The 17,335-nt window shown below is 40.0% G+C and overlaps 1 protein-coding gene and 1 long non-coding RNA gene across 2 annotated transcripts in view; one reads left to right on the forward strand and one right to left on the reverse strand.

Moving 5' to 3' along the window:
• LOC142047799 (uncharacterized) overlaps window positions 1-3,870 on the reverse strand; it is a 163,020-nt gene extending 159,150 nt beyond the window's left edge. Inside the window, exon 1 of the long non-coding RNA XR_012657057.1 lies at window positions 3,840-3,870. This is a non-coding gene — a long non-coding RNA (uncharacterized LOC142047799). The remainder of the gene's footprint in view (window positions 1-3,839) is intronic.
• VPS26A (VPS26 retromer complex component A) overlaps window positions 1-17,335 on the forward strand; it is a 27,889-nt gene that overhangs the window by 5,621 nt on the left and 4,933 nt on the right. Inside the window, exons 2-6 of the mRNA XM_075072609.1 lie at window positions 2,869-3,018; window positions 10,468-10,543; window positions 12,799-12,955; window positions 15,619-15,783; window positions 16,273-16,379. Of these exons, the coding sequence (XP_074928710.1) occupies window positions 2,869-3,018; window positions 10,468-10,543; window positions 12,799-12,955; window positions 15,619-15,783; window positions 16,273-16,379 (655 nt within the window). The remainder of the gene's footprint in view (window positions 1-2,868; window positions 3,019-10,467; window positions 10,544-12,798; window positions 12,956-15,618; window positions 15,784-16,272; window positions 16,380-17,335) is intronic.

A 17,335-nucleotide genomic window follows, 5' to 3' on the forward strand; every position in this document is an offset into this window, starting at 1 on the left:
ACACTCACCAGCGCTGTTATTGGCCTCCAGGGTATTAAGAGGTATCCCAGAATTCCTGTCTACAACAAACCGGAAGGTACTCCCTGGAGCTACCAAACACAGCTGCTCTTTGCTCCAGCGAGCGAGCCGAGCTGAGGCTTTGGAATGTTCACAGCTGTTTGCTTGAGGAGACAAACAGCATGGCGGGGGGGAGGGAGTCCGTCAGAGAAGCTGCTTATCTGGTCTGAAGCCTTTTTACATTTAAGAGTGATTGAGAGAGGGATGGGGGAAGTGGCCAGAATTTGCAAGGCAGGGAGCTGTCACAGTGTCTGCTCCAAAAATGCACTCTGTCTCCCCTACGCTCCCTGTCACACTCCACCCCACCCCCCTCTTTTGAAAAGCACGTTGCAGCCACTTGAACGCTGGGATAGCTGCCCACAATGCACCACTCCCAACAGCGCTGCAAATGCTGCAAATGTGGCCACACTGCAGCGCTGGTAGCTGTCAGTGTGGCCACACTGCAGCGCTGGTAGCTGTCAGTGTGGCCACACTGCAGCGCTGTTCCTACACAGCTGTACGAGCACAGCTGTAACTCCCAGCGTTGCACATTTCCAAGTGTAGCCATACCCTCAGTTTCTATCGTGACTGCGTTTTAGTGGCTCTGTCTATAATTTGTGACATGCTATACTGCAGCAGTTCTCAAATTGTGGGTTGGTACCTCAAAGTGAGGTCGCCAGGGCTGGTTTAGACTTTGTGAGGCCGAAGCGAAAGTCTGAGGGCTTCTACTTTGGGCAGTGGAGCTGAGATTACAGAGCCCCTGCCTGGGGTATAAGCCCTTGGCCTTCAGCTCCCCCCTGCTCTGGGATGGCAGAGATTGGTTGGGCTCAGGCTTCGGTCCTCCATCCTGGGGTTGGATAGTAACTTTTATTGCCAGAAGTGGGTCACGGTGCAATGAAGTTTAAGAACTCTTGTGCTATGGGATCCTTTTAGATTGTGTGCTGTGAATGTAATCTGTTTTTGGTTTAGCGGTACATGTGCATAAAACTCAATAGACACTCTTTCAATTTGATAGATGTAATTGCTGATTACACTTTGAAAGCAGTACTGCATGTTTAAGGATTAATGTGAACACGTTCCTGGAAAAGGCAATGAAGTGTTAAACATATTTCTTATATACTAATAATTTGGGAATTTTTCCTAAATAACTAATTTAACTGGAAATTGAATATCAGAAAACAGATGTAGTCACAAAGCAAGCTTCTTTGATGTTCCACCTGTGAATGCAAATCTCTACTCAGCACAGACTTGGAAGACTTCCCTGTTAGATGCAAGCCCCTCCTTAGCCTAGACTCCTAAATCTCAAAAAGCAGCCTATGTGTAAGCTACAGAGCTTACAGACATTCTAAGCCAACAGTGGAAGAGTTCTCCCATCAATTTACCTGCTGCCACTCATGGAGGCTGGAGTAACTATGTCAATGGGAGAAGCTATGCCACTGAGATTGCACCGTCCACACCGGCGTTTAGGTCAGTGTCACTTCTGTAGTTCAGGGGGGTGACTTATTCACGCCCCCGAGTGACACAACTTGTACCGATGTAAGCTGTAGTGTATACATATCCTGAGACTTCCACTCAGTACTGGCTAGCTTTTAGCTTTCTTTTACGGAATTGTGCACAACACTTTGTGAAGTGTGTTGGGGCAGTTTGCCAGAGTAACAAGCTTAAGTAGAAACAAAGTACAGAGACTTCTTTTTTTATTTAGCGTTGTGTATCTTAACATTTTATAAGATCAAAATTGCTTTTTATGTCCTTGCTTCAGCCTGTCTTGCGATCCTGTGTCTTTTCTGTTCCCCACATAGTGTTACTCTTGCTGAGGTGAGGGTTTTCTTCTCAGCAGTGCCTATTGTTTGGAACAGCTTTCTTGCATCATTAGTTCTATACTTCATTTAAGATTTTAGCTAAAGTACCTCTTCTCTTCTTTTGACTTTGTCCCAACTCTATAAGTTTTATCTCACTACACTACAATTAAAGATCTTACATAGAATGAGAACGTATAGTCTTTGAAGAATACCAAATTTACCCAGTAGAAGACAGTGAGGGACAACATCTAGTTTTGTGTATGTGATTTGCATCCAGAAAGTTCTGTTCAGGGCAGTCACAGATAATTTGAAATGTTCCTTTCCTTCCTTCTCAAGCCAGAGTTTGGTGCATAGTCTTGGACCAAAAAGCATCTTTTTCTAGTTCTGCTGTGTTTCCTGTAGCTCCTCTCCCAGGTCTTTCAGTTTGTGGCCTATTTGCTCTTACTCCAATAAACAGTTTATTACAATGTCCTACATAGTGTGTCCCAGTTTCCTAATTGTAAGGAATTCAGAAGTTTGTTTTTTGAATCTGGATTTCTCAAGTTTTGATTTAAAACGATCAAATTTCAGTGGAAAGTTGCTGTACTAATAATTAGGAGTGTCTGAAATTTTTTTGTTTTGTTGAAGATGGAAGAACCAAATGTCATATGTAATTTTAATGGTGATCATAATTGGGGTACTAGAACTATCTACTTATTCCTATTGTGAATTGCTCATTGTTCAGCTTACTACTGGTCTTATCTTTTAATTATTTGCTAACTGAGTACTGTCCCATGTGGCTATTATGAAACTACTTGTGTATAACTTTTTAAACATCCCAATAGAGTGATTTGCATATTCTCAGTTAGCAGATGTACAGCTCAAATTTTTAGATCTGTCCTTCAGTACACAGGGAATTTCTGTAATGGGGAACATACTTTCATCCCCCAGGCTTTAATTAGCATCGCAGCCACACAAAAAAAATAAAGAAATATGCATTGTATACAGTCATCTTTACCCCTGTGATGATCTGAAAAATTATTTTTTATTCCAGAGTTTTCTTGGAGGCTTTTTTGGTCCTATTTGTGAGATTGACATTATTCTTAATGATGCAGAAACACGAAAAACAGCAGAAATTAAAACTGAAGATGGCAAAATAGAAAAACACTTCCTCTTCTATGATGGTGAATCTATTTCAGGAAAGGTAAGACCTGTGTGTTTCTAATAATTTATTTTACTTTCTTGTAGCACTTAAATGGAAACTAGATATCAAACATGAGACAAGTTTTTCTTGGTTAGGTAAACTGGCTTGAACACCAGCTTAATTGTCTGGCCTGCATTTGTTCTTAAAGGTCAGAAAATTGTGTTCTATACCTACTTGTGACTAATGTAAACTTTAGTTCTTCCAGTGGTTATTAGCCAGGATGAGCAGGAATGGTGTCCCTAGCCTCTGTTTGCCAGAAGCTGGGAATGAGCGACAGGGGACGGATCTCTTGATGATTACCTGTTCTGTACATTCCCTCTGGGGCACCTGGCACTGGCCACTGTTGGAAGACAGGATACTGGGCTAGATGGACCTTTGGCCTGACCCAGTAGGGCTGTTCATATTAGTTACTGTGGCAATTAATGGGAACCTCTGTTTTATATGTTCGTTAGCCTATTGCTGCTTCCTTTCATCTCTTGTCCTCTTCCTCTAAAGAGGGCAGTGCAACCAAAGGCATCCCTGTGATTTCGGAATGGTTTTTCTTGTTGGAAGCGGTATTCTTTGGAACTTGGTAGAGGGGAAGGCCAAGAAGGCACAGTGGTGTGTGTGTGTGTCTTTTTTTTTTTTTTTTTTTTTTAAGCAGTAGTCTTTTGACATCAATTACCTGCTTGTTCTATACATCCTGAAGTTATATCCCATGCCCTGAAGTGGCATCTGGTAGTAGATCAGAGGATCTTCAGCTCAGCTTACACTTTACTCATGAAGACCAATAAGTCGCCTTTAAATAATTAAAATTGACAGTAGGCTGGGATTTCAGTAACTTTTTTTTTTTTTTTTTTTTTTTTTTTTGGTCCAGGATTCTCTTAAATTGTCATCCAGCATTGCAAGCTCATTTCCCCACTAGGAGGGATGTACGTTTACTAGACTTGAACAAAATAAATCTCAGCACAGTGTGCTTTAGGGACTAACATCCACAGGAGATGCGTCTAGATTCAGTTGTGGGGAAACAGTTAACCTAACAGGATTCACATCTTAAACTGGGCAGTAGCCAGGCTTCTCTGGCTTGTGAGTAGAATGTTTCTAAAGTATCAGAGGGGTATCTGTGTTAGTCTGGGATCTGTAAAAGTAGCAAAGAGTCCTGTGGCACCTTATAGACTAACAAAACTGCATCCGACAAAGTGGGTATTCACTGACAAAAACTCATGCTCCAATACGTCTGTTAGTCTATAAGGTGCCACAGGACTCTTTGCTGCTTTTTCTAAAGTTAAGCATTTAAGGGGAATCTCAGTGACTCTGCCAGATGACCTAAGGGAAGGAATCTCTTCCACCTCCCTTGGTAATCCTTAATTCCGCACAATGATGGTCAAAGTAAAGAGTCTTTTTGGCTGTGGAACTGTCATCTAGTTGGCTAACTTTAAGTGCCATGATAAATCCATATCTGTGTCTAAGGAAGAGGTCCCCAAGCTGTGGGGCATGCCCCCTGGGGGAGGAGGACTCAGAGGAACATTCAGGGGGGTGTGGTGGGTTGGGCCAGCCCCTATGGAGTGGAAAGGGAGCCCCACCCTGACCCAAGCTCCGCTTTGGCCCTGCGCCTGACCCCATCTCCAGCCTCGGAGTGGCGATGCACCTGGCTGGAGGCCAGCCTCCTGGCTCCCATTGTAGCCTGGCTGCAGCCCCAGCCCCACCCCCAGCTGTGGCCCCAGCCTCAGCCCCTTTATCCCTATCTGTTGCTGCAGCCCTACTACTCCCCCTGACTCCAGGGTGGTGCGGATGGAGGAATGAGAGGCATGACCCTCAAAAGTTTGGGGACCACTGGTCTAAGGGTTTGTCTAAATAAACACTTGAGTTTGGAGCAAGCTGAGATGTAAATCTGCCCTGTGCTGATGTGCCCACACTATGTCCATGTGGACCCTGTTGCCACACATTAACAGTTCCTTAGTGCACTTTAATAAAACAGGAGTAGATTAAAGTGTATTAGGGAGCTGCTAGTTTGCAGCAGTAGTGTACACACAGACATGCTAGTGTGCGCTAGTCTTACTGCCTAGTTTGTTGCAAACTGAGGCCACGTCTACACTACGGGATAATATCGAATTAGCTAAAATCGGTTTTATAAAACTGATATTATAAATTTGATTTCATGTGGCCACACTAGGCACAGTAATTCGGCGTTGTGCGTCCATGGTCCGAGGCTAACGTCGATTTCTGAAGCGTTGCATTGTGGGTAAGCTCTTCCCGTAGCATCCCATAGTTTCCCCGCAGTCCTCCCCGCCCCTTGGGATATCTGGGTTGAATCATTATTGATCGCGGGTGTTCTGGTAAAGTCACCCAGTTCATTATCTTCCTCCGGAAACATCAGAGTGACAATCCTTTTGCGCCGTTTTCCCCTGGATGCCCTGGCAAGACCCAAAGCCGGCACATGGAGCCGTAGGCGTTTTTTTTTTTTTTCGCGGCACCGTTGTGGATGGATGGCCGCGGAAGAGAGGCGATACCCGCGCTGCACAGCAGCATTCAGTGGTTTCGCAATGATAGCAGAGATGTTACCGGTCGTTTCTGTATCCATCTACTGCCTGGAGAAAACTGGCATGAGGATGACGGTTACGCTCTCCTCCTCTGTACTGTCCGCTGTTATCATGAGTGCCCCTGGCTGAAATGGCCGGGGGCGCAACGCAAAAGCAAAAATTGGCGATTGACTCACTTGGGATGAGTCATCCTCACCTTATGGTTCTAAAAAGTCAGTCCTGGCCTAGAATAGAGGACTAGTGTATTGTGACCAGTGTGATCCGAGCCACAGCGCTCGTGTCAGTAGTCACGGGGTCGCCTGCACACACCCACGCTTGCTTCCCTCCCTCCCCAACCTTCCGGGATACGTGGCAGTGTCCTGCCCATTTGGGTCATGAAAGTATAAAGAATGCAGGAATAAGAAACAGTGAGTGTTTAGTGACATAAAAGAGGGGGAAGCAGCCTCCCGGCAGAGTAGTCCAGGCAGGACATTTTAAGCGTGTTGGCGGAGGAGACCCAGACATCTGCTGCTATGACAGTCCAGGCAGTACAGAATCTTTTCTTTATACAGAAAGGCGAAGGGGCGAAGCCCCCAGTGCTCATGTGAAGCAGTTATTAGCCGTTCTGTCTGCATCTCGCGAGGACTGTAAGCAGCAATGTTGGCCTAGTGTCACATGTTAGATATTCATGAGACGGTTACTAGTTCCTGCTGCACCATCTACCCCGGGGAGGGGGAGAGGGAGAGGAGGGGCGATACTTGCTCTTCCCTGCTGCAGCTCGCGGTTACCAGCAGCATTCAGTACACATGGGTGACATTGAAGTAGTCAAAGAAATTATTCTTTCCTTTCTTTCACGTGGTGGGTGGGGGAAGAAAACTAGGTAGCTGTTTCCTGAGCCACGCCAGCCTGTGTTTGACCTACAGACATTGGGAGTCAGCAAGAATTGCAAATACTTTCAGAGTACTGCTATGGACTGTGGATAGGAGTCCTCAGTCGCCTCTCCACCATGAGCATCCAGCTTTGAGTCTCTGGCTTCCTGTTCCGCTTGTCACGCAGCCCTGTGATCCGGAGATTTTTTCAAAACGCTTTGGCATTTCGTGTTCGTAACGGAGCCTCTGTAGAACAGATTTGTCTCCCCATATCAGCGATCATGATCAGTATCTCCCTACGGTCCATGCTGGAGCTCTTTTGTGAGATTGATTGCATGCCAACTGTGCTGTCAGAGCTCCAACGCTGGGCAAACAGGAAATGTATTCAAAAGTTCACTGGGGCTTTCCTGTTTACCTGCCCACTGCATCCGAGTTCAGATTGCTGTCCAGAAGCGGTCCAGTGGTGCACTGTTGGGATATCCGCCCAGGGCCATAATGTCGATTTCCATCACACTAACTGTAACTGCCCCCCCCCCCGCCATATATTAATATTCTATTTAGCGCTACACTTCTCGTCGGTGGCATACAGAATCAATTTAAAGAGCCCTTTATATCGATATAAAGAGCGTTGTAGTGTGGACGGGTACAGCATTAAATCGATTTAACGCTCTTCAAATCGATTTAAACGCGTAGTGTAGACCAGGCTTCAGTGTTCATTTAGACAAACTTCAGTAGCTGTCATGCACATAGGGAACTTGGAACATAGTCTTTTTGTGAACAGTAGAATGTATGATCTGTTTCTTTTAAAGCACAAAATGATATTTCAGTTTGGAGGTATATAGGGCTGCCATGAGTCTCTAAGGCGCATTTAAAAAAAAAAGGCATTAAAATCTTAGTCATGGTTAATATGCCATTTGGTCAACAAATTTGCCAAACTGTAGTATCACAGATCATGGTGTCTTGCTGCCATCTTTGAATTGCCCTTTGGGCTTTGATGTGTACCTTTGCCTTAGCCAGAGAAATGAGCAAAAAGTATAGATCTAGGTACCAAGCACAGCTGGTCTAGTCTTGCTTGCTTTTGTCCTTGAATTTGCTGGGGCAGTGCTACCTGGGGCACAAGAGAACTTCGTGTCTAACTTGTTTTGATATGCTTCTGCCAATACATAGGCTTGTCTGTCAATTCAAAATTCTATTGCAGCTGTGTAATATGAATTTGTTAGCAAAAGAGTTGTTCTCACCAGTTCTTCTAATGTTTTCCGCCCCCCAACTCTGCTTAAGGCATTATGTTCTAAATCAGAAGAGGTGGTGAGAGGATTTGGGGGCTGCTCAAACTCTAGTTTCTTCTTCTCCTTTTAGTCTAGGGACAGAAGTGAGGCATCTGGACTGGCATGAGGCCAGACTTGCCCAAGGCTTTGCAAGGGAATTGGGAAAGGGTAGAAAGCTCAGCACTCAGGTGGACCAACTTAATATAGTACATTGTTTTCCAAACTTTTTAATGCTGAGCTCTCTTCAGGAAAACAAGATCAAATGCATCTCCATTCTAACCCTGTCATGTTTTAGAGTTTTAATGAAACAACTCGTAAGCTTGCCATTACATCATTCCTTAAAACAGAAGTTTGTTAATAAAATAACTTGTATTCAAAAATTATTTAAATACTGAATTAGAAGAGTACTTTTAAAGTTTACTGTAATCTGTTACATTTTTTTATAGTTGGCAACATGTTTGTTAGAGAAGAATTCTTGCCCATGAGTTCTGAGATCCTCAGGTTTGGCTTCTTCTCCATGGGGTTTTGATGCCCCGCTTGGCAGCTTCTTGATTGTGAGGGAGAGGGAGCAGAGAAAGAGAGATGGTATTAATCTCCAGGGTCAAAAGAGTTAAAGGATTAACTTTTATTGTCCAACATTAAAACAGTGATACAAAGTTTAGGGTTGTTTCTGTAGAGGCCATGGTTCACTTGGCTTCCTGGCAAATACCCAAAAGCATTCATTCTAAAGTTGAAAGCTTACTGATCAAACATAAGAAATAAAAAGCCTTTATATTGCAACTGAGTAATTTATGCAGAAAAACAAAAACCTTAACCTGCTAAAATGTCTCCCCTTTATGGAGGCAAAAATCAATCTCAATTTCATCAGCTGTTTTTGATGCAAAGGGAGGTTATAATTTTATTCAGTGATTTGTGAAAGGTATTCACTTCTCCAGTTTTTAACAGGCACAAGGTGAAGGAGATACAAGCTAGAAAAGGTGGGGGAAATACGACTTTTGTTGATTTTGGATCACTGGATGGCTGGCTAGTTACGAATGAATGCTTTGGTAGGCAAGGACACACGACACCTGTTGCATGGACCATGGTTTACATTCTGATCAAGGGACATCATCTGGTTGGGTCCTTTTTTCCTTAGCTGGGATGGGTTGTGGCTGACTCATCTCGCTGTGATGATGCTGCGCAGTTGATTTCAGGTTTTGATGAAGAGCTGAGAGAGAGAGATGATAGGAGGAAGGAAATAGTGGGCAGAAAATAACACTACAGGAATAGGAGACAAGATCTTGTGTGACTGTCCTGTTGGCAATTGGGTATCCTTGCTGATTGGCCAAGGACTGGATGTTATGATGATTTACAAGGCCTGATGGCCTTCCTCTTGGGAAGAAAATCCTTTCATCAGCTCCTTCTTTCCTGGGATCGGGGAGGATGAGGCCATGAGTTGGGAAGAGACAAGACCTGAGAAGCTAAAATGCATTGAAATGAGATGTTCTTTTCAAAGTCTCCTTTTAAGAACTCCAAACAGGTGGTGGGAGAGGGAAAGTTGATTGCATAGTTCATCCCCTCATTATTTTGTCCACTAATAGTCCTAATATCTGACATACCAATTTTGGTTCATTAATTTCTGGTTCTGCCTCTTTCTTTCTACCAAGCATGATTTCAACACATACCTTGAATTGTGTCAGGAGACCTTTTTGTTTAGACTAATTCAGTCTGTCTCCTCCCTTGTATCTTTTTTTTTTTTTTTCTTTCCCCATCAACATTTGTTTATAGGTTAACGTAACATCTTATGAACTTTTCAGATGCTTTTTACATTTGAGCTTACTATTACAGTAAATTTTTGAGCTCAGTTATTACAACAGAGAATAAATAATGATATCTCCCAAGCCTATCTACTTGTGACACCTACTCTGAGTGACTGCTCACTTTGATATATCTTTCCTTTCTTAGATGCATTAATAACTAGTGAAATAGTCACTTAAATGTGATGGAATCATAAACTATCTGGGTTGGAAGGGACCTCAGGAGATCATCTAGTCCAACTCCCTGCTCAAAGCAGGACCAATCCCCAACTACACCTCTACCCTGATATAATGTGACCTGATATAACACAAATTTGGATATAATGCGATAAAGCAGCTCTCCGGGGGGGCGGGGTGCTCCAGCAGGTCAAAGCAAGTTCGATATAACACGGTAAGATTTTTTTTTTTGGCTCCTGAGGACAGAGTTGTATCGGGGTAGAGGTGTATATATTTTTTTTTTTCCGCAGATCCCGGAATGGCCCCCTCAAGAATTGAACTCTCAACCCTGGGTTTAGCAGGCCAATGCTCAAAGCACTGAGCTATCCCAATGAAATTTCAATAGTTTAAACACTTGTATGAATGCTTTACATTGTGAGAAGTCAGTAAAGATCTTTTCCTCACGGCTGTTCTCTCCTGGAATGGTTTTAGTCCTCAAGAATGTTGTACAAGGAGGAAGGAAAAGTTGTCTAGTCAAATGACTACTCTAAATAAGAGACACTTTCTGGCAGTTCAGCTAAATTTCTGATCCTGTAATGAAGCATTGCTAATTTGATGGCAATTTTACACTCCCTTGAACAGTCTTTATCTGTCCTTAATGCATCCTCTTGCATATAACCCTTAAAAGCAATACACAAGCTTAAACGCTTAGAAATCATGGAGTGAAAAAAGACAGGGGAGGGAAGGAGAGATCTTTCTGGGCACAACCAAATAACTGATCTTTGTCCGGAAATGAAAGTGAACACCTGCTGTGCTACAGTTAAAAAGTACAAAAGCCTCCAACTACTATATTTTTTTTTTTCAGGTGAACATAGCCTTTAAACAACCTGGAAAGAGGTTAGAGCACCAAGGAATTAGAATTGAATTTGTAGGACAAATTGGTGAGTTTTAAAGCGGCCAGTGGGGTGTGGGTAGATGTGATTTATGGAACTTTACATTCTTGACTGTCAGCACTCTGGCTCAGTCTTCATGATTACATCAAGATAGTGGTTAACAAGTGCTGAAGTAAGACAATGTCTGAGTCATTTTAACTCTGAAGTAATGTGCTACTTGTGCTGGTCAGAAATTGGAAAAAGCAGCAGTATTCCTCTTTTCCCCTTTCACCAGTCCGTTTATCTGGAGAAACATTTTATGGCCAACCAGAGAGCGTGCTTGGCATTTACACAACTTATTGCCTGACACGATCACTGCAGAACCGTGTTCACAATCTTAATCTGCATACTCAAAATGAAAATCTAGGAAAATTTAGACTTTTTAAAAACACAAGTGGCCCATCGCATGAAAAATAGCATCCAAAGATTCATCTCTTGCTTATTTCTCATGTCGCCTTTAGTGTATCAAACAAAAATGCCAAGCATGTACCTGCTGTGCAGGCCTGCATTACTTTTTTAGTCTTTAATCCTTGACTTAGAAGGAAAGGAGGTATAGGAAAAGAAAAGGGTGGTAATGGCCTATAATTACCTTTTTCTAAAAATACATCTGTGGCCTTTCGAGTCTTCTTCTAAAATGTAGTTACGTACTGTTACTGAACATAAAGTGCAGAGATCCTATAAAATTGCCTGGTAACGTTGCATTAAACTGAAGTTCATTTTTTTTCATTCAGATTTAGAAACTATAAAATTGTGAAGAACCTGCATCATTTGGTTAGGTTCAAAGATCTAATGGTAGCTTTTTTCCCAAAAATACCTGAAATATATACACCTTAGATTTATTATGAAATTCTGTATCTTCTGCTTACAATAAAGCCTCTCTGACTTATACAAAAAAGTATTCTCCCTGCCTCAGAAAATACATCTGTAAATTTAGTAGTAAATAATGAAGTAGTATAATTAAAATTAAACAGTTGCCCAGTGGAAAAAAATACACTTCACAATATTCTTTTAATTATGATCACTTATTTAGTAACTATTTTTGCATGTTACAAATGTGTCTGTCACTTAAATACTGTTCTTCTGTATTTCTAACAAGCTGTTTTCATGATGCTTTATTACTTGGGTTGTGGTATATTTAAATGTGAGCCTACTTAGAGTAATGAGTTTATTTTTAATTCTTTGCTAGGGAGAATTAATTAAATTTGAATAAATTGTCAAATCTTAACTCCTTGTGATAGTTACTAGCTGACCATATTTCTTTACAATTCTGAATCATAAAGAACAACTTGCATGTAGAAATGGTTTTCCTGGGAGGTTTTGCAAAGTTATTACTGTGTATTATGTGACGACTTGGTGGCACAAAAATACAGTAATAACGTTAAACACTAAGGGTCACAGTGAGTCCTGGAATGCATGCAACTCCATTAGTTGGTGTGTGCCTGTTTACAGTATGACAGAACTTGGACCTAAGTGACTGTTTTGAACTTATCTAGGTTGGTAGTAATGATGACGTACCTTCTAGCAGTTTTTGTAGATTACTTGGTCCAGTCCTGTTCCAAATGTTGCTTATTGTCGTCTTTTAGCCTAAGTGGACATGGAGACTTTAATTCCAACATTCTGTAATATTTATGTATGGTGTTACTAGGACACTCATCTAACCAGAAATTTCGTTATTAAATCCAGAGGCCCAGTGGTCTTTGTACAATTGCTCTAAATAATAAGTATTCTACTACATCCGAACAGTAACAAAACACGTATAAACATTCGATCAAAATACATACAGGGTAAATTCAGAAGTGCTTAGATCCAGATTGGTTGGCTCCAACTTCAGGCGGGTATTAGCCATAAACCATCTAAGAGCTTGTCTTTTTATACCCTTTAACAAACAAGTGATGTCATTGCCTCTTGTCAACTTAGCTAAAAACCAGGTTTTGGCTGGTTTGGGTCATTACTGGTTCAACACACACATTTCTTTCTTGTTTTTAACTATCTGTGATAATTGGGGCCTTTTCTTCGTTCTATCTTATCATTTACCTTTCTGGCCTAGTTGTTTGCTGACCTTTTTGCTGAATGTATTTTTAAATTCCGGTGATCTAGAGGTGAATTTAATTACTGTCTCTTCCCCCTTCGCACGCCTTACTCCCAGCAGTCAGAGTAGAACTAGAAAAAGAAGTTTCAAATGATGTTCACTTCAACATTTTGTGTGTGTGGTTTTTTTTTTTGTTTTTTTAAATAAACTCTGACTTCTTGCTTCTCAATTTCAGAACTCTTCAATGACAAAAGCAATACTCATGAATTTGTAAACCTAGTGAAAGAACTAGCCTTACCAGGAGAACTGACACAAAGCAGAAGTTATGACTTTGAGTTTATGCAAGTTGAGAAGCCATATGAATCCTACATTGGTGCCAATGTCAGATTGAGGTATGAAAATATGCATTTAAATGGGAAGATTCTATGAAATTTGATACGAGAATCAAATATCCTGTTAGGTTATATGTAAAACAGGCTGAGTGTGCATTCAACAAAATGGTAATTCTGTCAAGTCTGTTTCCCATTAAGTTGTAAACATAAAATTAACACTGTTAGAGAACTAAAATGTGTATCTTTCTCCAAAACTCTGTACATGGAATTGAAGGCTATTACTGTGCTCACACTCACAATGGCACTTTTTTCTAGATCGACAGTGAGATTCCCACCTAGAAAATGGGTTGGTATTTCTTTCATTTCACCTGTTAATGAAGTTCAGCCCTTCTATAAGGTGATGCTTTCTCAAGTGCTGACTGATTCCAATAGAACACGTGAAGCGACATGCTTTTTCAGAGGACTTAAGGGGAAAATTCTGGTAGCTGGCTTTTATCTCCTTTGGAAGCATCAGAATCACATGGAGGTTTATACCACTCAATATGTGCTCATCTCCCAAGTCTGTCATACCAAGATGTCTTGCGAATTCAAAAATATCTTCAGCTCTGTCATATAAACCCAGTTCTCTGTTGTAGGGGCTGTCAAGATGCTGTATGTCCCCTTTTTAAAATTTAAAGTTAACTTATGAATAAAATACACTTTTCTCAAGCACGGTGTTTTGATTATTTCCTGTTAACAAAGAGCATAAGGTAAGAAAATAACATTTGACATGCTATTTTGAAGAACAAGTCTACTTTCTATTTTGGTGATGTTCATCAAGGAAATCCTTGTATTTGAGAACATAAGGAGGATTTTTGTTTACAGCACTCTGATTCTTGATATGTATCAACTAGGGATGTTGATTAATCGCATTAACTCAGGCAATTAACTAAAAAAATTAACTGTGATTAAAAATTAATCATGATTTCTCACACTGATAAACAAAATTGAAATTTTATTAAATATTTTGGATGTTTCTCTACATTTTTCAAATATTCTGTTATGACACAAAGTGTACAGTACTGACTTTGTAGTGTTTGTTACAAATATTTACACTATAAAAATAAAATTCACTTCATACAAGTACTGTAGTGCAATCTCTATAGTGAAAGTGTAACTTACAAATGTAGCTCTTTTTGTTACATAACTTCACTCAAAAACAAAACAATGTAAAACTTTAGAGCCTACAAGTCCACTCAGTCCTACTTCTTCAGCCAATCACTACGAGAAACAAGTTTGTTTTACATTTACGGGAGACACATTGATGCCTGCTTCTTATTTACAATGTCACCGGAAAGTGAGAACAGGCATTCATATGGCACTTTTGTTTCTGGCTTTGCAAGATTTACGTGCCAGAATTACTGAATCAATTCATATTTCCCTTCATGCTCACTGCACCCATTCCAGAGGAACATGCTTCTAGCTGCTGCAGCGGATTCGTTTAAAAAAATGTGCATTAATAGATTTGTACTGAAATCCTTGTGGGGGAGGGTGGATGTGATATCTCCTGTATCAGTTTTACCGACGATGCCTCCATAATTTTCATGAAAATCAAACAACCATGTGCTGGGTTAAGAACACTGTCAAACTGCGGAATAACAATGCAAACGACAGGTATCAATGTGAGATTTCTAAAAATAGTTCGGACACTTCGACCAATGTTTCCAAGTTTGAGATGGCCACTTCAATTCTTAGAAGGATGAAGGTGTGATAGCTCATGCTTTCAGAGACTTAAAATGAGCCATTTTGATGCAGAAACTAACAAAACTGAACACCAAAAAGAAATCAACACCTTCGATGTTGTGCATCTGACTCAAATGAAGAAAATGGAAGACGATAAATCGTGCCTAGCTCTGCTTAGGATTGTTATCGAGCAGAATCCATCATCAGCATGTCCTCTGGAATGGTGGTTGAAGCATGAAAGGACATACGAATCTCTAGTGCATCTGGTACATAAATATCTTGCAGCACCAGATACAACAGTGCCATGCGAACACCTGTTCTCACTTTCAGGTGACGCTGTAAACAAGAAGTGGACAGCATTATCTCCTCCTGTAAATGTAACCAAACTTGTTTGTCTGAGTGGCTGAAGTAAGACCGAGTGGACTTGTAGGCTCTAAAGTTTTACATTGTTTTATTTTTAAATGCAGTTATTTTCTTGTACATAATTCTACATTTGTAAGGTCAACTTTCATGACAGAAATTGCACTATAGTACTTTATTAAGTGAATTGAAATATACTATTTTTTACAGTGCAAATATTTATATTATAAAGTGAGCATTGCACACTGTGTTGTGTTGTAATTGAAATCAATATATTTGAAAATGTAGAAAACATCCACAAATATTTCTAAAAATGGTATTCTATTATTAACAGTGCAATTTTAATTGCAGTTAATTTTTTTTTAATTGCTTGACATCTCTAGTGTCAACATGACTAAAGGAAATGAGACTAGAGGCATGTGTTGCCGAGGTTTTGACTTGAGTAGCTAGTAAGTAAATCAGTGGATAAAATTCTGTAGAATGTTGCTTTTAAAAAGAAATGTATAATTACTGAATATAAAATTACCCTTGTTGTCTTATTTTGGTTTTTAGTTATTTAATTAGTGTCACCATGGCAACTTTATCCATAAAAACAGTATAACATGCATAACTGAGTCTCAACTTTACTGTTTACTTTGTAGGTATTTTCTTAAAGTGACAATAGTAAGACGACTGTCAGACTTGGTAAAAGAATATGATCTTATTGTTCACCAGCTTGCGACATACCCAGATGTTAACAACTCTATTAAAATGGAAGTAGGCATTGAAGACTGCCTGCATATAGAATTTGAATATAACAAGTCAAAGTAAGTATGACTCAAAACATACACAAATAGAAGTACTCAAACTGATCAAGAAGAGAGAAACCTTTGATGTAATATAGATGACTTATCATAATGATTTTTGCATTATGAGCTTTTTTTTAAAGATCCTAGAGGCTTGGAAACGCAATGATTGATCATAAAGGTAAAGACTTGATTTTCAGAGTAGTTGCCAAATGCCATTTTCAGTGCTTTAACATTCAGTCTCCTGCAAACTTGCTAGTGACTTTGATTTAGCTCCTGAAATCATGCTATTTGGATTACTGTAGTGCATTCTCAGTTGGAATCTGTAGTGGTAGGGATGTTCTAGCCTCACTTGAGTGGTTGGGAAACCCACCTTAGCAGAAGGGCACTGTTCGGTTTAGTTTCAGCAATAAAAATGATGCACCTGTATATTTTTTTTTCTTAAACTCTAGCTAAAATCATGTGTATTAGGTAAGCCTTTAACTGAAAGCTGTGTTTGTTCTCCTAAAGGTATCACTTAAAGGATGTGATTGTTGGAAAAATTTATTTCCTCTTAGTAAGAATAAAAATTCAGCACATGGAGTTGCAGCTGATCAAAAAGGAGATCACTGGAATTGGTAAGATAAGCAAAAAAAGGAAGAATACACAAATTACTAGCTCATATTTTTATCATAAAGTTGATGCAAAGCTAATAGTAAGAAGTTAGTCAAAGATGTATTTTGGTTCATCAGACATTTTAATGGGGTTTCTGTTCATCTGGGGTTCAGAATCAAATTTGATATCTAGTATAAAAGTAGCTAGATCTTGTAGTAGACATCTACTTCATACTTTAGGATTCAGAGCTTGCTTTTGGGTTGGAGAGCTCATCCTAGATCACTTAAAATTACAGGCTATTTACAGAACGTTTGATACTCAAACTAAAAATATGCATGAGCGTGAATTGTTTGTTCACTTCAGTCTAATACCTGAAATTTAGTGGACTTTTTTTTTTTTTAAACAGTTGAAGAGGCTGGTTATGTCCTTTTTGAATAGCAGATAATTGTGAAGACAGAGTAAAGATTTCAAAAATGCTTAAGTCCCATTAACTTTCATTAGGATTCATTAGTAAAATGGGACTTACAAGCCTACATTACTTAGGCATTTTTGAAAATGTTACCCTTCATCTACGTTATCTCTCTCTTCCCCTCTCCCGCCCTCCCCATTTATTAAAGGAGATATATATAAAAAAAATGGAAAGTATTATCTTAAAAGAACTAGAAAGCTTTATATAAAGATAAAGAAAGACCTAACTTTACAAATATTAGTGTTAGTTTGTCTTTTCCTGTTTTTACTGAACGATGATTTGGAGGTCTGGGATGTTTGAATGCTCATACTTCAACTAAAGAGATAGTGATGCTGCAGCTTTAACAGACATCCTGTATTTGAGTGTCCATTAGTCATTGGAATTAAATAGGTGTTTGTTAAAAGCAAACTAAAAACAGTTTTTGTGATGCCAGAATTTTACAAGCTCTTCAGTCACCTTACAGTTTTCCAGGGTAGACAAGACATGAATTTGTAACATGGAAAAGAAGCA

The sequence above is a fragment of the Chelonoidis abingdonii genome, chromosome 15 (assembly GCF_003597395.2).
Source record: "Chelonoidis abingdonii isolate Lonesome George chromosome 15, CheloAbing_2.0, whole genome shotgun sequence".
In the NCBI taxonomy this organism is placed as follows: Eukaryota; Metazoa; Chordata; order Testudines; family Testudinidae; genus Chelonoidis; species Chelonoidis abingdonii.